Below are 27,867 nucleotides of genomic sequence, written 5' to 3' on the forward strand. Positions count from 1 at the left end.
GTGGGTCTCGATCCCAGGACCCTGAGATCATGACCTGAGCCGAAGGCAGAGTCTTTAACCCACTGAGCCACCCAGGTGCCCCACCATGATGAATTCTTGATCTAGAATCAAGCCATTACTTTTTCTTGAAGTTACAAAGGGATATTAAATTGAGTATGACAGTATGATGAAAAATTATATTGATGGGTTCACAGTCTGTTATTATTTATCATTTGTATACACAAATAATAGTTAACCTTGAAATAGTTGCTTTGAAAGGCAGTGGAGCTGATGAATCAGAATTTAGCCCAAAGAAAATAAATTTGAAAAAATCAAGCATTCTTACTTTTCCTACCCCAAATGTATTAAGTAAAAAAACCAAAAAAACTATTAATATCTGTAATGTATTGCCAGGATAAGATTGCTATGGAAATTAATAAATACTTTGATTTAGTCATAGCTCACAGAATGAGACAGCAAAGGATTGCATTGTAGAAAAATGCTGTGAATGAATAATTTTCTGGTTGTTCTCATACTGATTCAGAAAATATATTACTAAGAAAGTATATTAAATAGTTTATTGCTTGATTTTTCCTCCTTTTTTCACTAAACACAACTTTTTTCTAACAGCTTGGCATTACTATAAATAGTATTATAGATGATTACATCCACCGAGTGAAAAAGTCTTTTCCCCCCATTTAAAATAACGAGTAATATATTCCCTTGTTATTTAATATTGTAGATTTTTCTTTGATGACCAAACCCTGGCAGTTTCCATCATGTAATAGCAAAAGAGTTACTAACAGAAGAATGTGAGTCATTTTAAAAGTGATCTAGCTCATGCTTCCTTTTTGAGATATTTCCTCCAGGGAAAGACTTGAAATGTTTAGAGTTACTTGTTTGGATTGACAATGAATAATCTTTTGTATTTTTAATAAAGGGTGTATCATGGAGTACGGTTCGGTACATGATTGGAGAAGTTCAATACGGAGGCAGAGTGACAGATGACTTTGATAAACGTCTACTCAATTGCTTTGCTAGGGTAAGTCAATTTACAGGAAAAGCATGGGACACATTTCATTTTATTTTCCTTTTATTGTTTTTTAAAGATTTTATTTATTTATTTGACAGAGATCACAAGTACACAGAGAGGCAGGCAGAGAGAGAGAGAAAGAGAGAGAGAAGCAGGCTCCCTGCTGAGCAGAAAGCCCAATGTGGGGCTCGATCCAAAGACCCTGAGATCATGACTTAGGCCGAAGGCAGAGGCTTAACCCACTGAGCCTCCCAGAGGCCCCTTTATTTTCCTTTTAAATAAGAATATTTGTTTGTTTATAATTGGTGAGCCAAACTTAAGGGCGCGAAAAACCCAGATTGCAGAGCTGCTGAAAAGAAACCAGCCAGCAAAACCCAAACCAAAACCAAAACCAAAGCCCAAGCAACTAGCAAGCTACCTGTGGTCCAGAGGATAATAGTGGTCAACTCCTAATGATCTGTAAATTTTTCCTAGTATAAATGAGTTGCATATTTTCAGGGTATCTCCCCACTGTCCCTCCTCCATGAAAACATGACAGTTTATTTGCTACTTTCTCAGAGTGCAAGTCTCACGAAGACTTCAAACCCCCAAATAAGTGACTATAGAATTAACCATGATTTGAGTATTCTCATCTTTTCCATTAGAACACACATCTGAAAATTGATAGAGTGTTCATTTTTCCCCCTGTGTCCAGTAAAATCTACATACATCATACTGGCGAACATTTTCTAGAGAAAATTATTCCTTAGCAATTAACAGTTTTCATGTCAGTGATAAAATGTATAAATATAAGACTCAAACTCTTCTTAAAATTTTTACATGTTAAAGAAGCAATATGTATTACCTAAGTGGGAAAAATCAGATATGTTAAGTATTTTATGATTATCGGAGTTCTTTATAGTAGGATCTATACTGGCAATTCTCTGTTTCAGTGATTTTTTTTTCCTCCTTGACAAAAACAGCAAAGCTTAAGCTTTGGCAATATTTTTGGTAAATTGGAGGTTGAACAGGAATCTGATTTTTCTCTCAATCCTTACTTAGTTTCTCAAGTTTTTCTTAAAGCCATATATGGACTAAGGTGGATGATGATAAGTGTTGTGTGGAAGTGGGAGCCTGGCTGCTGGAGATTAAGTCGGACCTAGAAAGCAACTGGGCAAAACTTACTGAAATGCAGTATTCTAGGTAGACACATCCCACAACATTTTTAGAAAAAATGCACAAATGAATGTGTATAATGATGTTTATGGCAATATTGTGTGTGGAACTGAAGGTAACCTTCATAGGTTGGTTGCTTGTGGATTCCCTTCCCCAGGCCATGACCTTGGTTGAGGCAGGCTCCCTCCTGCCAGCGCAATACCTTGGGAGGGACAATATGATGAGCCTTGAGTAGTCAATACTCCACAGACAGCTGAGAGTGAGTACCTGGGTCCTGAAGAAGGAACTGGCGGTGCGTCACAACATCCACTACAAATGCCTAAGAATCCTAAGACGTAGTGAATGAGCACAATGGAATACTATTGCTCCCCCATCTGGGGTACAATCTGGCTGCCCTTAGTCATATCAAGTGCATGATACTTTCTGAACCAGGCTCCCACTCCTGAGTATATGTCCCAGAGAAATTTGCAAACACGTGTCCATGGACATGTACAAAGATATTGCTCATAGTATTATTTGTAGTAGTAGAAAGTTGTAGGAAGTTACAGAAAGTAGTAGGAAGTTGTAGAAGTAGGAGTCTGCCATGGGGGAGTAGATTGAGTTCAATGTTGTGATGCTTATCATGGAATATAATGTAGCACTTGGAAGAAATGATCTATATGACATCATGCATAGATTTGGAAAAACTTCGTGTTGAGTATACAGCCTAAAAAAAATAAAATGAGATCTGTAATGTAATACTATATTTTACAAGGACATAGGTCAAGTGCATTTAAATAGATGCCCTCCGAGGGAAGGAGACTGGGAGTGGAGATCCGGACTGAATGGGGAAAAGCAAAAATAAAAGGAGCCTCAACTCTGGGCACCTGGGTAGCTCAGTTAGTTAAGTGTCTGACTCTTGATTTCAGCTCAGGTCATGATCTCAGGTTGTGAGATTGAGCCTTACATTGAGCTCCATGCTGAGCATGGAGCCTCCTTAAGATTCTGTTCCCACCCCTTCTCCTTGCTTGTTTTCTCTCTTTCTCTCTGTCTCTCAAAAAAGGGGGGGCCCTAGACTCATGAGTATGATAAAATAAAGAAATATGGTAAACTCACCTCTATATCTGAGGTTTAAAGGAATAAAAAGATGTCTTGTGTACTGTGTGTTAGAATAATTGCAAAAGTACCTAAAATTGGAGCCTTGTACTCAAGATGCTGAGAAGTGATTAGATTTTGCATATATTATATAGAACTACCAGCAGAATGCTGATGGCGAAAGATGAGGGGATCAAGAATCACTCCTAGTTTTGATTTAAACAACTGGTAGAGAATAGAACTAGTTACAGAGGAGAAGGGCTACAGAAAGAATGAGTTTTATTGACTGGGGCCAAAAATTAGGAGCTCTGTTCTGATCATGTGACTTTTGAGATGCCCACTAGACACACACATGGAGTTGCCTACCACTGAGGTTCCCTAAAGGCAGGGACTTTACCTGATTACATCACTGCCAGCATGCAGAGCAGAATCTAGAACATACTACCTCATCAATAAATATATGTTGAATAAGAGAATGAAGGAAGGTAAACAAGGCCGTTGGATTTATGGTTCTGGAGCTCAGGGGAGAGGTCAGAGAGAAAAAGAGTTGGAATTTGTCAGCATATAGATGGCATTTGAAGTCAAGATAACAGATGAGAGCACCATCTAAGAAGAAAGTGTAGAGAAAGAAAACCTAAGGACCAGGCTCTGAGTACTTTAGTGTATCAAGAGGAAATGGTTAACTGAGAGAGGCAAGGAAGATGAGGAAAGGACTTTACCTGTGCCTAGTACTTATGTGATAAATCTTTTAAAAAAGCAGCCAACTTTTAAGAAATATTAAATATACAGAAAAATGTATAAAACAAAAACATATAGTTCAGTAAGTCTCTTCAAATAGACATAGAATATTTCCAGCTCCCCCAAAGAGTCACGCATGCCCCTTCTCCATCACAACTCCCCATTCCCTCAAGGTAACCACAATATAGACTTTTATACAAACCGTTTCTTTCTCACTACACTTGTACCATCTAAGGAAGTACTTCTTACTAACATAGTTCAATTTTGCCAGTTTTTGAACTTCATATAAATGGACCCATAGACTATGTTCTCATTTTGGTGTCTGGCTTCTTTTCTCAATATGGTATTTTGAGACTCACCCATGTTGCATGTAGTCTACTTGTTTTCCTTTACTGTGTTGGGTTCCATTGTATTGTATTGGTGGAAATTAGGATTGTTTCCATTTGGTGCTATTACAAATAATGCATCTGGGGACATTTTTTTACCAGGTTCTTGGAGCACATGAATATGCCTTTCTATTAGGAGCTGAACTGCTATGTTATAGGGTTTGTGTACTTTACATTTTAGTCAGTCACACCAATTTGGTTTCCAAAGTGTTGTTCCAAGAATATATCCAGCAGAAGAATGGGATATCCCATTAAGCCACATCCTCACCAACACTAGGCATCATTAGCCTCTTAAATGTTAGCCATTCTGGTGGATATCTAATGGGATCTCATTTTGGTTTTCATTTTTGTTTCTCTGAATGCTAATGGACTTGAGTACCCTCACATGTTGATTCACTGTTTCAGTTTTCTCCTTTGTGACTTGCTTGTATGTTCTCACCTCTATTTCTCTTGTATTGTCTGTCTTTTTAAAATATTGATTTACAGGAGCCTTTTGCAAATTCTGGATATAATTTCTTTATTGATTATGTGGTTGTAAATTTCTTTTCCCACACTAAGCCTTGCCTCTTCATTCTCTTATTAGTCTTTTAATGGTTAGAAATACTTAATTTTAGTATATCTGGTATATATTTTTCTGTTTCTTTTATTTCAACCTTTCTATGTCATTATGTGTCGGATTGATCTCTTAAAAACAACAGATAACTGGAATTTTTGATCTCTAGTCTGAAGAGCTCTATGTTTTAACAGGCAAATGAATAATTTGATTATTGTGATTGTTGCTATATTTTGACTCATCCTACCATCTTTGTATGGTAGGATGTATCCTACCATCTTTCATTAGCCATACTTTTTTTTTGGCCTTTTTTCTTCTTTTGCTTTTTAAAAATGCTTTTTTATATTTCTGATTGGTTTGAAAATTATCTATTCTATTTTTAGTCTTTACCTTTTCTAACATGATTACTTAAGTGAAAATCTAACCCTACATTTTAGGCTTTATTTTTGAGCCCTTCTGACTTGCATCTTCCATATTACAGCTATGGAGAATTTTGGCTTCTCATTTTTATTCCCATTCCTGTTACTCATTATGATAATTTTGTAATGAGTGCTGATTTAGATTTACCAATATGTGTACTAGTTGTTAGAAGGAGGGCAGCTCATTCCTTATGATGGGGCAAGCCTAGGGAAACCTATGGGTGTCAAAGACTGGAAGACTTGGTGGAGGAAGATGGGGTTGTTTTCTTCTCATCTTATCTATGCTCATAATGAACTAAGAAGAATCATTAGCTAAGGGGATGTGAGTCATCAGCTGAGGGGAGGGTATGGCACGTTTGGGACCTTTGAAGAAAGGGGAAGTGATGTGAAGTAGTTGCCTTGGAGAGTGGGAAAAGAAATGTGTGATCCTAATACATGTGTTCAGCCTCCCCCACTAGATTGTAAGCCCATTAAAATAAGAAACAGGTCATCTAAGGCTCTGTGTCCTTTCTAGCACCTAGGAGACAGTACATGTTTGTTGATAATGATAAACGTAATCTAATCTCAGAAGACTGAGTTTTATGTGCCTGGGGTCATAATCATCTAAAACAGAGTAGACTGGATTGAATTTTCACTGACCCCAGAGCACAACTTGAAAATCAGGTATACTTTTTTTTTTTTAACAACACTTTTTATTAGCTTAAAAAAATTACTTAGACTTTTTCTAAAAAGTAGAGTTCAAGGAGAGTCCTGATCTAGTGGGTTTATCTTTGTTTTATTGAAACTGCCTTACTTTAAGGTGGCAGGAACACCACAGTTTGCTGGCTCAGTAAAGGGGATTTCTAAGAGACCTCTTTGCCCTCCACATCAGACCCAAAGCTGGCTCTCTGGATCGTAGCTCAAAGTGGCTTGTGGGCAAAGAGGGGGAGAGGAAGAGAGCCTGTTGCTCAAACCGTTGCACCTTCAAGACCTCAAGGTGGGCAGTTCCTCCCTCTGACCTGAATCTGTCTTCCCCCTCTTCTACTTCTTCCCTATTCCCACCCCACACTGCCCCCCCACTCCCCCATATTCAGGGCAATAGAAGACTAGTTGGCAGACCCCAACCCCCTCTTGGAATGCTACAGTTCTCCATCCTCTGGGCCTGGGCCCCACCTGGGGAAGCCCATCTGGGCTTAATTACTGCCCTAAATGAAAAGTCATCCTCCCATTTTCCATTCTTTGGCCCCTGGGCAGCTTTTCCTCATTCCCTGCCCCCCACACCCCCAGCCTCCACTTCTTTCTTTCCGTCTCTCTCCTGACTTTCCTTAGAGTTGCTCCCCCTTCAATGGCTCCAGCTCTCTGAGCACTGAGCAGCCCTGTCCCTTTCTCCCCCGAATGTACCCTTCCCCCTGCACTCCCTTCAGCCTCCTGTCTCATCAGTTCCTTCCCCTCACCTGTTCCAGGTGGCCCTTCAGTAACCAGAGAGGTGAGTTTGGGTCTCTGGCTGTAAGGACACAGGGTTACCAGGAAACGCTACTGCAGAAGGCCACAGAAAGCACCATGGAACCCACATGCTGCCTTCCCCTACCTTGGTCTCTGCTTCAGTCCTACCTTTGGACCTGCTGACCTAACCTCCTTGTGGCTACTTTACCCTGACGTCCAGCTGGCGAGTCTCTCTTCCTGCTTTGAGGCTGCTTATGTTTTGCTTATTTTTATTTCCTCTGGCACTTACCTTAGTGGACTTTGCACTATGGTTTGTTATGTAATTGACTCATCCCACCAGTGGGTCACAAGCTCCTTGGAGGAAAGAACCGTATGTGACTCATCCTTGCCTTCTATTCCAGTTCTAAGCTCCATGCCTAGTGCACAGGAGTTAATTAGGATAGAACAGGGTGGGTGGGGGGTTTGGTGGGGGTGAGGACAGAAGAGAGAACCAGCACACAGGACATTTCAGAGTGATCACTGGACCTAAAAAGAGCTGGAAGAAGGATACAGAAGGAAGATGCTAGAGAAAGTGTAAACCACTGAAGTAAAGCACAGTCCCTATGTCTTTTCACATCAAGTCCTCTGAGTGATTCAGACGTCCTGCCTGCGCTTCTATTCCTCCTGTCTTCCCATTATTTCCCTTCCTGCTGAGAAAATTGTTCTGTTAGACACAGAAGTCATTGCCTCAAATCTGGCTCCTAGGCATTCAGCATTCTTTTTTTTCCCCCCTCTTCATAATAAGTCTGTTCACACCAAGTATATATTTGTTCTCTTGCTTTTACATTACAGATAATCAATTCATATGGAATGAGAAAAGGGTGTCTTCAGGCAAACAATAAGACGGTTGGATACATTTGCTTCTTGTGGCCAGGGACATAACTTAATTAACAGAGAGAGCTCTCCAGCTCTGGGTGGAAGGGGAGATGATTGTTAAGTTTTCCTGGCCTTGTGGGGTGCACGGTGCTGCTGTGAGCCACCCCAGGCACAGCACATTCCCGGCATGAACCTTGTTTTGGGGGCGAAGGGAGGCCATGGAATTGCCCACATCCTTTCTCATGTGTGCGGTCATGGCCTCCTCTCTGGAGGGTGTTTCCATTTGTCTTCAAAAGTGGGGTGGAGGGGGTCGCCTGGGTGGCTCAGTGGATTAAGCCGCTGCCTTCGGCTCAGGTCATGATCTCAGGGTCCTGGGATCGAGCCCCGCATCGGGCTCTCTGCTCCGCGGGGAGCCTGCTTCCTCCTCACTCTCTGCCTACCTCTCTGCCTACTTGTGATCTCTCTCTCTGTCAAATAAATAAATAAATAAATAAAAAGTGGGGTGGAGGGTCATGAGTTAGTGGAGCAGAGAGTGGGCTTACAAGACTGGCTCTCTCTCATCACTGCTAGCCAGCGCCTTTGGTCTCCTAGAGAGGCTTAGGCTCCACTGTTTTTGCATCATGTGGCCTCTCTCTTTTCTTCATATTTGTGCTAATTATTTCTATCAGTGGTTTTCTTTAAACCCAACATAAAAATCTATTAAAATGGAAATAAGCTGACCCTTCCTTCCTTATATTTTCATTTAGATGTTCATCACTTTTATTTCTTCTGTTTTCTCTCCCGTCTAGGTCTGGTTCAGTGAGAAGATGTTTGAGCCGTCGTTCTGTTTTTATACCGGATATAAAATCCCCTTGTGCAAAACCCTGGATCAGTATTTTGAGTACATCCAGTCATTGCCATCCCTAGATAACCCCGAAGTCTTTGGGCTGCACCCTAATGCTGATATCACGTAAGTTCCTGACATTCTTTAATTTTAAGGGATCATTTGTAACTCAGCCTGGCAAAGGCTGTGCATTTCATTTTCTCTCTTAATTTCTCTCCTTTTCCTTCTTTTTATTTTGCTGTGAAAAATAATGTCACTTCCTGTCTCCCAATTACAACTTTGTCATATCTTGGCCTGCTCTCCCCTCACTAAATCCTGATGCTCCAGAGTTTATGACGATGTTAAAGCTCTGATTTATGCATTGATTATTTCTCTTCTGTCATGTCATAAAACCAGCTGGTGTTATTGGTATTGATGCTTTCTACTGATAAGGCAATAGCCTCCCAACTCCTTGCCTCTTACCTTAAAAAAAATCCATTAAAAGTAATGGTCATAAATGGAGTCTAAAAGGGCCAGGAGGACAGAAAGAGGGGATGAGGAATTGTGCTCCTCCTTGATCCTCTCTCTTGTGACCCCTGTGCCTTTATTTGCTCATTTGCTTCCTTCTGTCACTAACATGCATGGTGGGCACAGAGCATGGAGGAAAGGCTGTGGGTTTCAGCTCAACGTGATGCCCCATCTCTGGTCACTGAGGTAAGAGATGATGAGCAAAGAGACAAGAAATGCATCCAAATCCCAAGTCCCTTCTTGGAGCCACCCTTTGAAAGAAGGAGCCTGGAAACAAGGCTATCTGGTTCCACAGAGAGGGTGCCAAGAAGCCCCAGCTGAGATTTTCCTGCGGATAGTCATTGCCTCTGGCCCATCGAAGAAAGACCACAGAGTTCGTGTCTAGGAGAGTGGTTTTGGGGGATGGAAGAGATCAAGATGCCTCTGGCAGATTTTAAGCTGTGACAACCCATTGAGAAGGAATGGGGTGTGCCTTTCTCCTAGTCACTCACCAGCTGCTGCAATTTTAACAACTCTGCAAAGTGGCAAGGACATTTCTCACCCTCTTCTTCTCTGGCCTTGTGCAGCCTCCGTGGAGTCCCAGCGAACTTGTCTCTCTACCCCTGAACATACATGCCCTTCACCCCTCACGTATGGCTTGGCCACCTGGCCTCTTTGTTACCCATACTGATGCTAAATTGTCCAAATCCTCTGATCTCTCCTGTGCTCAGAGATCATCTTCAAAGATGTGGGCAGGACCCAGAAGAACCACGAATGGGTAACACTCTTTCCAGGCCTCATGATGGAATTCGTGACGGCTCTGGCAGTTATTTGAAGAGGCCCTCATAAATTAGCTGAAAACAGAAAAGAGGCGAAGAAATTAAAGGTTGCTCAGGGATCCATTTGGAATCAACTCAAACATTATCTGAAAGAAAGAACACAGAGGAATAGTTTTGTTTTAGCTGAAACTTCAAAAATCTGAGGCAGACCATGTCGCTCCTCTGTTCAGAAGCCTCCTAAATCTCCTGTCTCACTCCAAGTCAAGGTCAAAGGCAGACAGTGACCTCCAGGTGAACTTCAAGGCCCACTTAAGACTACCTGCCCCCCCTTGGCCTGGTCTCCTCTGCTCTCGCCCTCCCTCACTGCCCAGCTTCAGCTCCCGCTTGCTCCTTGTAACTCAGGCCAGATGGCTCCCTCCATGGGATACTTGCTCCTTCCGGAACATCCCTTCCCCCCAGGTATCATTGTGGCTCACCTTTCCACCTTTTCTGGTCTTTACTTAAACTCTACCTTTTCCCTGTTTAAAAATTGCTGACCACTCCCCAGCCCTCACCCCAGAGTCTATCTTCCTTGCCTGCTCTTTTCTTTAGATTGGATCTCCAACTGGTCTGTATTCACTTATTTATTTGCTATCATCCATCTACCATCACTAATCATAAGCACCATCATGTCTGAAACTTGGGTCTGCTTTTCCTGCTGCTCTGTCTCCAGCGCTACACAGGGCCTGATGCTCAGGGACTACTAGACAGACGTGCCAGCCATGCTAAGTTCTTCTGGGTTATGAAGAATCTGACGAATGGGAATAGTCTATAGAAACAGCTCGTGAGTTCATGTGGGTGGGCAGGAAAACGGCCCATGTTTTAAGGCACATGAACATCAGTGCTTGAAGCAGCTCCCATATGAGGGTGCTGAACTTTGATTTCCTCCTTGGCAGGAGCCCAAGGAGACATGACAGCCAGTTCCTAGAGAACTAGATGCTGTTGAGCACCATAGGATTCGGCTGGGGAGTGTGAAAAGCAGGGCTGAACTCATTTCATCCTGACTTACCCATAGGACCCTAGCAGTTTTGCCATCAGCTCCCAAGAAAGACAAACCAGAACTAGCAAAGGCCCAGAGAAGTACAACTAAGATGTAACCTAGATGGGAGGCAGTGTTGAGACAAACTATTTTCTCCCTTGACTCTTTATTTTGAACTGTTATAAACCCTCAGAAAAGTACAGTGAACACCATATACTCTTCACCCAGAGTCATCAATTGTTAACATTTTGTACCATTTTGCTTTTTCTCTTTCTATGTTTATATCTTTGTGTATTTATGATCTACAGTTATGTCCTGTAGATATGGAGGTATCTCCATATCTACATATGTAGATATGGAACCGTATCTATTTCTCTTTGTGTGTGTGTGTGTAGGATTATAGTCCCTCTAATAGATAGAGCTAGGAAATAAGTCATTTGTAACATATCATGAGCTAATACTAATAACTCCAGTTGCAAAGGTATACCTCACGTCTCTTCCTTGTCATCCTCATTCCAATATCGATATCTCCTTTCTCCCATGGTAAGAGTTCTGGTTCCCAGTAAGTTTAATATTGACTCATTTGTTCTAAATCACTCCACCGATACCACTACCAACCACAAGTGTATTAAGTGGAGGTCAAAATTTCTTTGCAGTTCTTTTTGTCCCTAGACTATATCCCACTGAGGCTGTACAGAGTACTATATTCAAAAATCACTCAGATTATTTTTTCTGTGTGGTTATGCCATCAATTGATAGTGCATTTATTTATTTCTATTCATATTATATTTAGTTTTTGTCCATCTTTGTTGATTGTCTTAAATACATGAAACATGGACATGGCTTGGAAATACCAACTGGATAACGGGATATTCTCACACCCTTCCAGCCCACTTTCCTCTTCCATTATGAACAACCAAACGCATTAGTTTCTGAGTTATCTTCCCTGTTTTTTTTTTTTTTAATTTTTAAAAATTTACAGAGAAAGAGCATGCACATGAGTCGGGGGTGGAGGTGGGTAGAAGGAGAGAAAGAATCTTCAAGCCGACTCCAGAGCTCAGGGCCTGATGCAGGGCTCAACCCTACGACACTGAGATCATGACTTGAGCTGAAACCAAGAGTCATATGTTCAACTGAGTTTCTCAGATACTCAGATGCTCAACCTGTTTCTTTTTGCTAAAACAGAAATACATATATAGTCTTAGTACCTTTCTTTTTCTTAACATAAAGTTGCCATAACTTACATATATATATAATTTTATGTCTTGTCTTTTTCAGTTAAAAATGTATCCTGTGGGACATCTTGGTGGCTCAGTTGGTTAAGTGTCTGACTCTTGATTTTGGCTCAGATCACAATCTCAAAGTTGTGAGATTGAGGCCTGAGTTGGACTCCTTGCTGTGGAGCCTGCCTAAGATTCTCTCTCCTTACCCCTCTGCTCCTCCCCCTGCTTGCATGCTTGCTCTCTCTCTCTAAAAAATAAATCAGTAAACAAAATCTTTTTAAAAAGTATCCTGTAATCACTCCATATGTTACCCTGTCTTTCTCACAATTTTTTTTTTTTACAGTGGCATGTGCCTCCATTGTTAATTTGTATCATAGTTTACCATCTGTTCTCCTATGGGTAGGCATTTAGGATGTTTCCAGAATTTTGCTATCCCAAATAATTCCTCAATTACTCACATGGTTATGGTTTCTCATGTTGTTGGAGATGTATTTTCAGGGTAAATGACTGTGGGTAGGGGTTGCTGGATCAGGAATTAGTGAATATTGCCAATTCCCCCTCCACAGGGCTGTGCTACTTTGCGTTCTCAACAACAATGGGATGGGGACCTTCCTTCACAGCCTCATCAACAGAGTATTGGTGAAGCTTTTGAATTTTTACCAATAAGACAAGTGAGAAATGGTATCTCAGCACAGTTTTAATTTGTTTTCTCTTATTTTGAGTGAAATTGAGTACATTTCCTTACACTTGGGGGCTGTTTGAACTAAGACCATCTTGGAGACCCTATGGATAAATCCAGATGTGGACTGATGCAGGCCCAAGATCAGGGATAATGAGGGCATGGAGAGGGTAGAGTGAAAACTGTAGGACATGTCCCAAAGGAGACTGGTGGGATTTAGTAAGTTTAGAGCAATGGCTGAGAACCTTATGCAGTTTTCATCCATTTATTGCTGCTACCTGTGGGGTAGAGAGCACAGTGAGCCTTCTATGTCTTTTGGTAGCTCTCTTTTGGTAGCTCTCTTTACTGCTCTGTCCAAAGGCTTCTATGCCGTCACTGGCTGGCATGCTTTAGATGCCACAGCTATCTTTTCCCAAAATAGAGTGTCAGGATCTTGCAATCTCTCATCACACTGTGTAAGATCAAGTAGAAAGTTGCTAGAACTCTGCCTCTGCTGCTAGACAACTAGCTAGCCTGTAGGACCCGTGACCCTTCTCCTCTGATCTCTCTTCATGCTTGACTTCCCACCTGGTCTGTCCTTGGGTCTTCCCTGCCCACTCCTGCTCTCTTCCTCCTGGGGACCTTGGTCCATTTTTGGTTCTTGTTCACGCAGTAGGCTCTGTTGTGCAGCTCTGCGTTTGGTCATTTTCTCCTCTTGACTCTGGTATTTCTGATAACTGGAATCCTAGGCATTTGAGCCGGCCTTCCTGGAGGGCGGTGTTCCAACCCCTCTCTGTTCCCCCACCAGCCACCAGGCGGCAGTAAGCAATAGCAGATGAAGTTTCTCTGCTAAAACCTACCCCTGGTCCGCTCCCAACAACGCCCCTCCCATTCCAGCAAGAAGTGACTCTCCAAGTTGTGTGAGATGAAAAGAAGGAATCAAAGCTTCCCCTGACATTTCTGGTCTGGAAGCTGGGATGATGGTGGAGTTTGGAACGGAAGTGCATTTGAAGGGGAGTTGCAGAGTGCGGTTTGGGTGTGTTGAATTGGGAGAGACAGAAAGATGTTTCTGAGTGGGGAGAGAAACATGGATTGGAGCCCAGGTGAGAAGTTTCAATGTATTTGTACAGAGATAACACTTGAAGCCATGAGAAGGGGCGGACTCTCTAAGATAACAGTGAGAAATCTCTGCGGATGTCCCCAGCTAGAAGAATCCTTACTAATTTATCCGACGTGCACCATGTTCAATAGCACTCTTCCAGATGGGTTCTTGGGCTGTAATTGGGCCATGGTGGAGAACTCTATGTTCCTGCTTCTAGAATCTGCCCTCTGAAGTTAGCATCCATAAATTTGAGAGGAGGGAGAGATTTGTGAAAGGGGGTCATGAGTGTTTGTCTTCCTTAAGAAGGCACAATCCCTGGAAAGGGGGTGAAGGTGGGATATACAGCTGAATAAATGTTTTAAAACAAGTAAAATCTCTCCCAAGAGCTTAGATACTTTGGCGACAGACACCATAAAAATGCATAGTTTATTCACATTTTATTATCTAGATTTATAAGGTACCAAGGACTCTGGAAATGCAACTATCTCAATGTCAAAAACAGTCATTTATCTTCACTCTTTTTTTCATTAACCATTATGCATATTTTTCTACCTTCTGAAATTTATCAAATGTTCTATTACAACTTTTATATTCATTTCTATGCAGGATGAATTTAATTATATTCCTTTTAGTATTAGCTGAGATTGGAGTTTCAGGTTTTTATTAAAAATGTATTCTCGTCTTTATCTCATGTGCAAAGATGTATATAAATCTAAGCTGATTTGCGTGTGATCGTGCACCAGGATCTCATTAGATGGTTAATTGTTTATTTATAGACAGTCCCGTTTTTCATTTGTCTTGCATTTTTATTACCCATGACCTTGACTCTGCTACCCAACAGAGGCGACCCGGACAAGCGGCCCCAGACCACCACACTACATTACCAACATGCGCTTCTTTCCATATTAACTCCAAAGAGAGATTTTTCTTCTAGAGGTAACTTAGGACCGAAGCTCATGGAGTATTATAGTTCTTGTTCTTCATCTCAGAGCATTTATGGGGACTGTGTTCCTGAAAGTCTGAAAGGCTTTTGAGGCATATAGAGATATTCATGGTTCTCCATTATAGCTAGCTAACCAGGGTTCTGCCTTTCCTATCTCTGCAAACATAAAATCACATGGTGGATAAAGAAATATGAGTTGGATAGCCCTGACATTCTGCACCTAATAAAGTGTGTGGCAGAGAGGTGATCTGGAGAGCTTGTGCAGGTCTTAGACAAAATGGGTCAGCTTTTCAGAAGGCTTCTTCCCCATGTCCATGTCTGGAGGATTCTTTTCAGATTCTTTTCAGATCACCTCATAAAGAAATAAAATCACCCACCAAGAAGATGATTTCCTAGGTGAGACCTAGCAGGACTAAGCATGTCCACTGACCCCTCCCTGGGGCAGTGGTGAATACGGCTCGCTCCGGCCAACAGCAGAATGGTCATGTCTGCAGCTTTCGGCACTCAGCCCCTGGTGCAGAGCGGATTTCCAGAGAGGCAAGGAGCTGGCAGCAAGCCAAGAGCTCCTGAGAGTCCCAGATGTAGGGTCTTTACCCTTTTTTATTTGTAGTTAGTACAGGTAGGAAGAATGAACTCTGATTTTCTTTGTATGAATGGAAACTTACTGTGGTTTTCTTTTCTTTGAACTTTAAGGATCTGTGCTTAAATACCATAATAAAAGCAGAGTTTCTTTACCCTCAAATGACATCTTTCTGATCCTCCTGTGTTTTGAGGAGCACATAAATTTACATGTATGTTTCCCTTTGTGTGGGGAAAGGTGCCAGAACCAGGTAAATAGTGATAATGGTAATGTACTATATACGTTTACCATGAGAAGAAACAATTAAATTTTCATGCCCTTTAAATATTGGAGAATTGCTCTCCTTTATATTTGAGGTTTAATAAAATTCAAGTCAATTGGCCTGAATTCAACAAACATTTGTTGAGAACTTACTTTCTAGCCAACTCAGGATACAGAGATTAGTAAGACACGATCCTTGCCCTTGGAGATCATTATGTACTAGGGAAAATAGATGGATGACAAATAGCCATGTAGTACGGTATGACAGACTTTAAAATCAGGCGTATAGAGCATGTGCGCATGCGCGCGCGCGCACACACACACACACACACACACACACACACACACACACTCATTGCTATGAGAACAAAGATGAAGAAGCAATAAATTCCAATTTAGGAATTAAAGTAAGCTAGTGAGAGGGGCCACCTCTGAGCTGTGCCTTCGTGGATGCACAGCAGTTCTCAGGTAAGAGAAGGGGCAGGGAGGAAGGGACTGTAGCAATGGGGACAAGAATGAGAGTGCGAGGAAAGAGGAAGATAAGGAGCAGTAAGTGTGTATACGTGTATTGAGTCACTGAGTTGTACACCTTAAATATATACAATTGAAAAAAATTAAAAATAAAATGATTTGGCACATTGAAAAGAAAAGGCATAGATTAGGGCACATACGTGAAGGAACAGTCCAGGGGGAGGGGCATGAAGATGTTAGTGTGTGCTGTGTGCAAGGAGGAGACTGTCTCTGAACTTGGTAGGTCAGCAGCTGGGTGAAGACATTGATGTTCAAGGAGATGGGACAGATGGGGCAAAGGGAGAATGAAAGCAGTGAGTTGGGTGTTGGGATTGTTTGATTTAAGAAGCAGAGAGCCTAGAAGTCAGCGGAAATGTGGATATATGGAGATTAGGATAAAGTTGGAGGTTTCATGCAACCCAGCCTTGCCTGATGGTTGACAGCCCTCGGTAGGATGACCGTGACAGTGACACCTACATCTTTGATGTAGCACTCTGCCCTCATTGACTGCCTTTACTGTATCTAATGCTAGCATGAGATCATGGAGTAATACACACCACAGAAATGTACCTGTGTGAGAATTGTATATAATAACATATGGGTCCTTGACTTTTGATGACTTCATTTTATTGTCACATTAGCTGTTTTCCTAGGGCTCCCCCTTGGAGTTATCTGTATCTTCTTTGGAATTTAGATGACTTTTAAAAACTGAGATAGCACCATACTTCAAAATTCAGGAATGAGTTGCAAATGCCTTTTGTCCCATTTTACTAGAGTATTCTATTACCTGTGTATATGCTCAATTTTATGTGTGCTTGATGTGTTCTTCTTTCAACTTTTTACATAAATGTATTTGGGGATATTCTAAAGCCCCAACATCTGAGTAGAGGTTTCTCACCAAAAAAATAATGAAAACTAAATTTAAAATTCTCTATTAAATTATGCAAATCCAATTTTCTTTTCTTTTTTAAAATAGAGAGAGAGAGAGAGTACACACAAGCAGGCAGAGAGGCAGGCAGAGGCAAGGAGAGAAGCAGGCTCCCCGCCGAGCAAGGAGCCCGATGCAGGACTCCATCCTAGGACTCCGGGATCATGACCTGAGCCGAAGGCAGTGGCTTAACCAACTGAGTGACCCAGGCGTCCCTCAATTTTCTTTTTTTAAAAAGACTTTATTTATTCATTTGAGGGAGAGAGAGAGAGAGAATGAGAGTTGGGAGGGGGGAGCACAGGGAGAGGGACAAGCAGACTCCATGCTGGGTGTGGAGTCGATCCCACTACCCTGAGATCATGACCTGAGCCCAAAATCAAAAGTCGGCTGCTTAGTGACTGAGTTACCAAGGCGCCCCATACAAAATCAATTTTCATTTAATTTTGTTAAAAATCAGCTTTTACCTTATTGGCCCTTATTATGAAACTTATATGTTTAAAGGTAATAAGGAGTTGATACCCCAACTCTGGTTGGGTTACAAACATTTGCTGGGTTTGACCCTCATCATCACTGTATCCAACGGAAGTCCAGCTTATAGAGCATAGTGGCAGATACATTTACCTTAACCGTGACTTTTGGAAAGGATCCAGTTCTTTGGGTATGTGTGTTTGGGTCCAGATATAGTAATCTACCTGCTAACCAAACGAAAATGCTGAAGACAGATCATCTCCACCATTTTTCAGCTGGTTCCTATATGAATGAAAGGCTAGCTGAATAGAATTCCCTGTGTGGGCACAAAATGTGGCTTTTTCATAAAGAAGCCTGAATAATTTTAGCTGTAGCTCCTTAGGATTTTGTAAGTTAGTGAGATAATCTGCACAATTCACAGCTAGAGATGAAAAAGAGAAAGGTTTAATTCTTTCTGTACACTGTGAGGGAAGGCAGAAGGGGGCCTTTCTGGTGGGGCACAAAGATTACTAGGGATTTGTAAGATGTGTTTCAGTGGATCTCAAACATTTGTCACTGATGGGTCTTTGTTGAGTCCTTGGTGGGCTTTGTATCTGGTTCTTATTTTTTCTTTATTTTTCAAAAGAAAATTGCCTTAATCCTCTTCATTATAAAAAAATCATACTTTCTCATTGAGAAAAACAAACAAGAAAACGAAAGCAGAAAGTCATTACAGCAAATACTCATCATACAAAAATCTCACTCTCAAAATACCATTCTAGATTTTTTTCTATGCTTATACACACAATATTTTTTTTTTTCTAAAGATTTTATTTATTTATTTGATGGAGAGAGAGATCACAAGCAGGCAGAGAGGCAGGCAGAGAGAGGAGGAAGCAGGCTCCCTGTGGAGCAGAGAGCCCGATGCGGGGCTCGATCCCAGGACCCTGAGATCATGACCCGAGCCGAAGGCAGCGGCTTAATCCACTGAGCCACCCAGGCGCCCCTATACACACAATATTTACAACAAAAAATTAGATCATACCATGGTAAAGTTTTTGTAACATATTTTTTTTATTGAAGTATATATAGTTGAGACACAATGTTACATTCGTTTCAGAAGTACAACATAGTGATTTGACAACTCTATACATTATGCCATGTGTCCTGTAGCTATGATTTGTCCTCATACAACACTATAAAATTCTATTGACAATATTCACATGCTATGCCTTTCATTCCTGTGACTTATTTTTTCCACAACTGGAAGCTTGTACCTCCCATTCTTCACCCAGTTTGCCCATCCTCCCACCCCCCTCTGCTCTGATAACCACTAGTTTGTTTTCTGTTTTATGGGTCTATTTCTGCTTTTTTGTTTTTTTCACTTGGTTGGCTTTTTATATTCCACATATAAGTGAAATATGGTATTTTTCTTTCTCTCTCCAACTACTTGGCTTAGCATAATGCCCTCTAGGTCCACCCATGTTGTCACAAATGACAATATCTCATTCTTTTTTATGGGTGAATAATAATGCTACAATTTACATTATTATGCTTGTTAATTGCAATGTTAATTGCAGCATTATTTACAATATCTAAGATGTAGAAGCAACTTAAATGACCACAATTGATGAAAGGATAAAGAAGATGTGGCATCTATATTCAATGAAGTATTACTCAGTCATAAAACAGAATGTACCATGCTATTTCATTCAATAATCTCAATTCAGTAACCTCACCTTACCAATGCATACAGAGCCACATCACATTTTTACTGGCTGTATAGATATTTAGAGAGCCTTGCCAGGATTTATTACTACAGCTATCATTATAAACAGTCTTGTATGTACATCTTTGGACACTTGCTACTTTAAAAAACTGATTTGTTAAATGTTAAATATAAGAGTATTTATAACATGTGTGTAAAGGCTAGCTGAATGCATTTGGTAGATATGCATCACCATATCTACATTTTGCTCCATCTTCCTTGTCTTTTCAATGAAGGGAATTCTAAAGGATAAACTTCAGAAAGGATCATTATTGTGGTGGAAGGTTTGAGGTATAGAAAAGAATGGGTAAATCTAAGTAAGTATTATAGCATAGAACAATAATTTTAATTGTGGGCTTATTAAAAAAAAGATAGAATTAAAATGCTGAAATGCCAGGAGGGAAGTGACTGTAGTTAAAGTTACCTAAGAGTCTTTGATTGAGAGGGGAAAAATGTTAATTTTATACTTAATTAAAAATGGATGTTAAAATTTCTAGGATAAAGAGTAAAAAAATAGAAATCGTATATAACTTCTAAACTAGCACAGGAGTGAAAACAGAATTAAAAAAACTCATATTCAGCAATAAGTCAAAGACAGGCAAACTTCTCAAAAGTTAAAAACAGATCTTAGGACATTGAAAAAGTAAAATTATATTTTTTAAAAAAGGAAAAAAAAGTTAAAAATAGAACTACCCTCCCACCCGGCAATCGCACTATGAATATTTACCCAAAGGATACAAAAATAGTAATACAAAGGAGCACATGCACCCTATTATTTATAGCAGCAATGTCCATAGTAGCCAAATATGGAAAGAACCTACATGTTCATTAATAGATGAATAGATTAGAAAGATGTGTGTGTGTGTATTACACACACACACATATATACACACACATACACAATGGAATATTACTCAGCCATCAAATAGAATGAAATCTTGCTCTTTGCAATGATGTGGATGAAACTAGAGGGTATTCTGCTAAGCAAAGTAAGTCGTTCAGAGAAAGACAAATACCATATGGTTTAAGAAACAAAACAAAGCATCAGGGGGTAGGGAAGGAAAAATAAAATAAGATGAAAACAGAGAGGGAAGCAAACCGTAAGAGATTCTTAACTATAGGAAACAAACTGAGGGTTGCTGGAGGGGAGGTGGATGGGGGAATAGGGCACTTGGGTGATGGGGATCAAGGAGGGAACATGATGTAATGAGCACTGGGTGATATATCCAACAGATGAATCATTAAATTTTACCCCTGAGAGAAATCAGAGAGGGAGACAAACAATGTGAGACTGTGGATCCTGGGAAACAAACTGAGGGTTTCGGAGGGGAGGGGGTGACAGGGTGATAGGTACTAAGGAGGGTATATGTTGTGATGAGCCCTGGGTATTATACTCAACTAACGAATCATTGAGCAGTACATCAAAACTAATGATGTACTACCATACAGTGGCTAATTGAACATAATTAATTAAATAAACAAATAAAATTTAAAAAGTAAAAAAAAAAAATTTCCCCTGAAACTAATAATATACTGTATGTTAACTAAATTGAATTTAAATAAAAAATTTTTTAAAGTTTTATTGACTTATAATTTGCCTATCATAAACCATAAATTCATTCATTTTAAGTGGTCAATTCAGTGATTTTTACTGTTTATAGACTTTTGTGACTATCACCACCATCTAATTTTAAAATATTTCCATCATCCCTCAAAAGAATTATCCATTTGTAATCAATTCCCACTACCACCCCCATCCTCAGGCAACCAATAATTTACTTTCTCTATAGATTTGCCTTTCTGGACATTTCCTATATCTAAAATCATATACCAGCTGGTCTTCTATGGATGGATTCTTTTACTTAGTATAATGTTTTAGAAGCTCACTCATGTTGTAAAGTGTACCAGAACTTCATTGTTTTTATTGCCAAACAATATTCCGATATATGAATGTACCACATTTTGTTTGTCCATTTAGAAATTGATGATTATTTGGGTGGCTTCTGGGTTTTGCTGCTATGAACATTCATGTCCAAGACTTCGTGTAGATATGGCTTTTCATTTCTCTTGAATAGATAACTAGAAATAGTTATTGAATCATATGATCATTCTTAACATTTTAAGAAATTGCCAGATTGTTTTCCAAACTGGCTGTACCATTTTACAGTACCCTCCAAAAATATATGAGGGTTCGCTTTTTCTCCATACTCTTACCAATGCTTGTTATTGTCTGGTTTTTATTTTAATCATTCTTGTAGGTGTGAAGTGGTATCTCAGTTGCACTTTTAATTTGCATTTTTTCTATAAATGATGACCATCTTTTCATGTGTTTATTGGCCATTAATATAGCTTTTTTGTGAAATATCTATTTAAATCTTTTGCCTTGCCTTCATTCTTGAAAGATAATTTTGCTTGGTATACAATTCTTGGTTTGTAGTTATTTTATCCTAACATGTGCAACACACTTTTCCATTTTCTTCTGGCTTCCATCACTGCTCTTGAGGATTGGCCATCAGTCTTCTTGTCATTTGTTTCTAGATAATCTGTCTTTCTCTCTGGTTGCTTTTAAAATACTTGCTTTGTTTTTGGTGTTTTACAGTTTCATTGTGATATATATCCCTCTGGATTTCTATTTATTTGTTGGTTGGTTTGTTCATCCTACATAGGAGGCACTGAATTTCCTGAACTTGAGGATTCAACTCTTTCATCAACCCCAGTCATTATTTCATCCCTTATTTCTTTTTTATTCTCTCTCTTCTATCTTTCTGAAGCTGTCCTGAGATATATGTTAGAACTCATCACTCTATCCTATATGTTTTTTAACCTCTCTTTCATATTTTCCATTTGTTTTCCTCTACAGCATTCTACATAATGTCTTCAGATCTATTTTCCAGTTTCCTAATTCTTTACTTGGCTGAATCTAATCTGCTGTTTGACTCATTGTTAACTTTCATGGTAGGCAGGATAATGAATCCCAAAGATATGCACATCCTAATCACCAGAACCTGTATATATTTTATCTTTTGTGGCACAAAGGACTTTACAGATATTCTTAAGGGTAAGGACCTAGGGGTGGGAATGTTATCATGGATTATCAAGTGGCCCAATTTAATCACATGAACCAATGGGAGATGGAGGCAGTATAAGGTAGAAAGACGAAATGCAAGCCGGAGAAAAAATTCAAAGTGAGGGGCGCTTGGGTGGCTCAGTGGGTTAAATCCCCTGCCTTTGGCTTGGGTCATGGTCTCAGGGTCCTGGGATCAAGCCCCACGTCAGGATCTTTGCTCAGCAAGAGCCTCCTTCCTCCTCTCTCTCTGCCTACCTCTCTACCTACTTGTGATCTCTCTCTCTCTGTCAAATAAATAAAATCTTAAAAAAAAAAAATTCAAAGTGAGAAAGGGACTTGACCTGTCACTGTCGTGAATAGCTACCAAGGAATTGGGGTCCTCAGTAAGAAAGTAGATTCTGCCAATAACTCAAATGATTAAGGAAATGGATCTTAGCCAATCACTTACAGAGAGGAACTCAGCCTTGCTGACATTTTTATTTTAGCCCAGTGAGACCTATGTCAGACTTATTAACTACAGAACTGTAAGATAATAAATTTATGTTGTTTTAAGACACTTTTCAAAAAGATTTTATTTAGAGAGAAGGCACAAGTAGGAGGAGGGGCAGAGGGAGAGGGAGAGAAATAATCTCAAGCAGACTCCTTGCTGAGCATAGAGCCTGATGCTGGGCTCAGTCCTGTGACCCTGAGATCATGATCTGAGCTGAAATCAAGAGTCAGAGGCTTAACTGACTGGGTTACTCAGGCATCCAAGACAGTTATTTTGTGATAATTTGTTATAGCAGCAATAAAAAACTAATGCAGTTTTTCAATTTTGATATTTTTTCAAATTTTCAAAAGTTCTATTTGGCTCTTTTTAACATATGCTACTCATGTTTAGACTTTCCTGTCTCATACTTATATTTTCAATAATGCTTTTTTTTATTCCCTGATATAGTAAAAACATCTATTTAATGTGCATCTGAAAATTTATTATCTGTGATCTTTGCAGGTTTGGTTCTGCTTTGTGTTGTTTCTACTGGCTCTTGCTCAGAATAAGAGCTCTTTCTTTGTTTCTTTATGAGTTTTTTTTTTTTTTTTAACTTTTGACTGTAAACTCATGTCTGTTGGAAATTAACTGTTGGATTCTTTGAGACCTCATTGTAGGCACATTATTCCGGGAAAGAGGTGTTGGTTCAACCAACTGCCACCTGAAACTTCCTGGAAACACCTTAAAATAAATTTCTAGTTTGAGGATTTTAAATTCATATAGGTAATATGAATGAATATTAATTAATACAATAAACATGGTGAATTTGCAGGAAGAGGCAGTTCAAGTTAGCCGCAAAGAAGTTCTTGAACTAAACTCCTCCCACAGACACACCAAATCTACAGCTACATATGGAACAGGTCCTTCCGCTGCTCCATAGTGAAGTATAAAAGGACTACATCAAGATGGGTAGGAGAAACAGAAATGTCATCTCACTCAAATCTTCACCCCTGGCACAGTGACATATAATTGGGAGGGATCTCATAAATGCAGAGCTTCTCTTTGAGAAGCAAAGGGATTGTGTCCCACATCAGGAACTTCAACCCTTGGGACCTGTAACAGAGAGTCAAATCCCCAAAATGTCTGATTTTGAAAACCAGTGGGGCTTATATCTAAGAGGTAATACCAAAGGGCTGTAGGGAATTAAGATCCTGCTTTTACCAGGGCTCATGAGCAGACTCACTCATCCCTGGGATTCATCCCTCAGAGCAAAAGCAGCAGCTTGAAAAACACTTGGAGCATTTCTGAAGGAGATTCATTTGCTAATCTTAAGGCATCTGCTGGAGGGGCAGAAACCTGTTGGGACTCTGGCTAGGCATGGAGGTACTGGTGGGCACCAGTTTTGTGTTCTTCCTCTCTCTTACTAGAGCCTGTGGGAGTGTCCCAACCCCAGTGGCTCCTGTGGCCCTGCTAAAGCCAGAAGACACATGCAGCCCACACAGAGGTCCTTGCATGTCCCTTGCATGCCTGGCCTGATAGCAGGGTGGGGTGGGGGATGCATTTCTGGTCCCCAGAGGACTGAAATAATTGGGGAAACCGTTTTCAACAGGTTGCCACCACCAAGGCATGGTACAAACAGTGGACTAAAGCACAACCTCAATCTTCCTGTGAAAATGCTTATTTATATATTTGCTATAAACTTAAAATAGACTCTTTTTTCTGAAGATTTTATTTATTTGACAGACAGAGATCACAAGTGGCAGAGAGGCAGGCAGAGAGAGAGAGGGAAGCAGGCTCCCTGCTGAGCAAAAAGCTCGATGCAGGGCTTGATCCCAGGACCCTGAGATGACCTGAGCCGAAGGCAGAGGCTCAACCCACTGAGCCACCCAGGCGCCCCTTAAAATAGACTGTTATATTTATAAGTTGTTATACATGAGCCTCATGGTAACAAAGCAAAAGTCTATCATAGATACAGAAAAGATAATAGGAAAGGAATCTAACACTAGAGAGAGTAATCAAACCACAAGAGAATAGAAGAAAAGAAAAGGAACAGAAAAGAACAAAGAACAGTCATAAAACAATGAACAACATAACAATGAACACACACCTGGTAATAATTACTTCAAATGTAAATGGGCTAAATTCTCCAATCAAAATCATAGAGTGGCTGAATGGATTTAAAAAACAAACAAACCAAAAATGATGACCCATGCTGCCTACAAGAGACTCACGTCAAATGTAAGGACATGCACAGACTGAAAGTGAAGGAATGAAAAGTGAGGTTTTATGCAAATGGAAACTGAAAGAAAACTTGGGTAGTTATGTCAGACAAAATACACTTTTAAACAAAGACTGCAATAAAAGACAAAGATGGTCATTAAATAATGATAAAGGGTCAATTCAACAAGAAGATACAGCATTTGTAAATATTTGTGCACCCAACATAGGATCACCTAAATATATAAAGTAAATGCTAACAGACCAAAGGGGAGAAATTGACAGCAGTGCAACAATAGTACAATAGTAAAATATAATACAATAACAGTAAGGGACTTTAATATCCTACTGACTCTCACCCTCATGCAAACATACCATCTGTGTTTCTAGACCCAGGCACTTCAAGACAAAAACTAAGTTTATGCCTCTCAGAGCATCTGGTTGACCCAGAAGAGATCTAGAGGTGAGAATAAAAGCAAGAAAGAGACATGGACAGATTACTGTTTTAAAGCATCCTGTTCTTCCTTCCACAACATGTTTAAAGCAGTATTGACAAATGCATCCCTATTCCACTAGATAGTGAGGGGCACCAAGGCAGGGATCTGTTTATCACCATATTATAGCACCTAGCTCTGTGCCTGGTACATAGTAAATCTTTATTGGATACATAGATTTTAAAGATGGGTGGATACCTTTAGACAGGTGCAGCAGATGGATGCCAATAGATTATTTTGGAAGTCATAAAGTGGGAAAGTGAGAAAAAAAACAGAAAATACCAAAGACATTTTAGTAATGTATAATTCACAGAGGAAATATGAGTGATCTTCTTTGATCTAACAAACTGTCATGTTAATTATAGATTCTCATGTCCAGTCTATAACTGGGCAGAATAAAAGGAGATGTGTTTGTTGCCCAGCACGAGGTTTGTAGTGACAAGCAAAATTGGATAGTACTATTTTGGGTTACTGAGGACATTTGTGGAATCTCCTTCCCTGAAGGTGGGGAGAGCCTTTCATTTCTGTGATGTTCTTGATGTTTTGTTAGGAGGCAGTAGGATATGGATCTCTAGCTTTTTCATTCCTGTGGGTTGATGGTAAAGTTTCCTTTCCTCCCCCACCTTCTTTTTTCTATCTGGCTTTAAGTGATCTTATTCAGTTCATCTTAGCCTTGATAATTATCTCTGAACATACATTTCCCTGCTACATTCTGAACAGTTCACTCTTTTATCAGGTATCAGAGTAACACTGCTTCTGCTGTTCTTGAAACAATTACCAACATTCAACCCAAAGAGAGTGGAGGGGGTGTGGGAGAGACCAGGGAAGCCATCGTTTATAGATTATCTGAAGATATGCTGAGCAAACTGCCTCCTGATTACATTCCTCACGAGGTAAGCTACACCCTTTGCCCCTGGTATGTACAGGGCTATCTTTGGGTTCTACAAAGCCTAGCATGTCCTGGGACAGCAGATTTCATTCTCTCCCCGCTCTATTCATTCCTGCTTCCTTTGCAACTCTTTTCTTTTAACCTTGTGGTTTCTTCCTTGCCTCGTCTTAAGTACCTTGCAAACTATGATCTGCACTTTTCCTGATGCCTTTCTTCATCCGCCTCCTACTCTATGTTCTGTTTCAATTGCCTTTTCTCTACCCTTCTCCCATCTTTGGATTCCTCTGTCTTTGGATCCCCAGACATCTTACCCTGCTAGGCTGGAAATATCTCTCCACTTCTCTTACCCACGCCTGCTTTGTCTGCTCTTTAACTCACCCCTTATTTTTGTCCTCTGCTCCCCCCTTTTAGTCTCAGTCCGCCCAGCCAGGAAAGCAAGCCATTTAAATGAATTCATTCCCCATGTGGATGGCAATAATTTTCTATTTCTTGAACCTCCTAGCTGTTTGCTTATTGACCTAAGCCAGTTTTTCTCAAAATATTTCTAACCTCAAGACCACTTTACAAAATGACTGAGGACCCCAAATAGCTTTTATTTATGTGGGTTATAACTACTGATATTTAATATAGTAAGAGTTTAAACTGACACATTTCAAAAATATGTATTATTATAAAGTAACAGTAAAAAAAAACCCCACTACATGTTAACACAAATAATATTTTTATTTTAAAAAAATTATGTTTTCCAAGACAAAAAAAAAAATCATTGAGAATAGTGGGATTGTTTTACATTTTTGCAAATCTCTTTTCAGGCCTGTTTAATAGAAGGTAGGTAGATTTTCATATCTGCTTCTGCCTTTGACCTGTTGTGATCCCGCATGTCACGTAGCTCTGGAAGACTTCTCTGTATACTCCTGAGAGAAGAAGAGTTTAAAAGTCAAGTGATGTCTTAGGATTACTATGAAAAACATTCAACTTTGTGGACTCCCTGAAAGCCTCTCTAGGCCTGAGGGGATCTTTGAGAACAGCTGATCTTTAAAAAAAAAAAAAAAGAAAAGAAAAGAAATCCTTAATTGTGGTAAAACTTCTGGGTGGTTGAAATTTCTGTGAAAGGTCCTCTTTCTTGGTCTTTCTTGGTCTCCTTCTTCATGCAAGAAGATGGGGTTGTGTCCTCTGGCCATCTAGGACCTCCTCTTTCTTGCTCTCAGCCTCCACTCCTCACTGCTGGCAGTTAGAGTCCCAGATAGGGCTGAGTCAAGGGTAGCTCTTCAACCAAAAAGGGAGAAGCTAACGCCCTAGTACCACTGTAACTGTGGTCTTGTGTCTACCCTGACTTGTTTCCCCAAGTCTGGGAAAAATGAGCTTGTTTGCTGGGAGCCCTGAGGCTGCTTGAGCTACAGGCCTCCCACTGCAATGAGTACCCTCAACAGTAAAAAACATTTTCTGGCTTCTTAAAATGGTTTTTGCTTCTGTTATGTAAATAGGTACCAAGGCATTTGGCCAAGATACTGAAATCCATTGCTTCACATGGAGATGATTGTAGTGGGGGGGCGGGGGGGGGGGGACATTTTTGCAAACCGATACATGGTGT

The 27,867-nt window shown here is 40.2% G+C and overlaps 1 protein-coding gene across 1 annotated transcript in view; it reads left to right on the plus strand.

The window, feature by feature from the left end:
- The window catches only part of DNAH8 (dynein axonemal heavy chain 8), a 348,142-nt gene that overhangs the window by 293,469 nt on the left and 26,806 nt on the right, over window positions 1-27,867 (plus strand). The window contains exons 83-85 of the mRNA XM_046005485.1: window positions 920-1,021; window positions 8,403-8,563; window positions 26,124-26,280. Coding sequence (XP_045861441.1) covers window positions 920-1,021; window positions 8,403-8,563; window positions 26,124-26,280 — 420 coding nt within the window. The remainder of the gene's footprint in view (window positions 1-919; window positions 1,022-8,402; window positions 8,564-26,123; window positions 26,281-27,867) is intronic.

Source organism: Meles meles, chromosome 5 (assembly GCF_922984935.1).
Source record: "Meles meles chromosome 5, mMelMel3.1 paternal haplotype, whole genome shotgun sequence".
Classification (NCBI taxonomy): Eukaryota; Metazoa; Chordata; class Mammalia; order Carnivora; family Mustelidae; genus Meles; species Meles meles.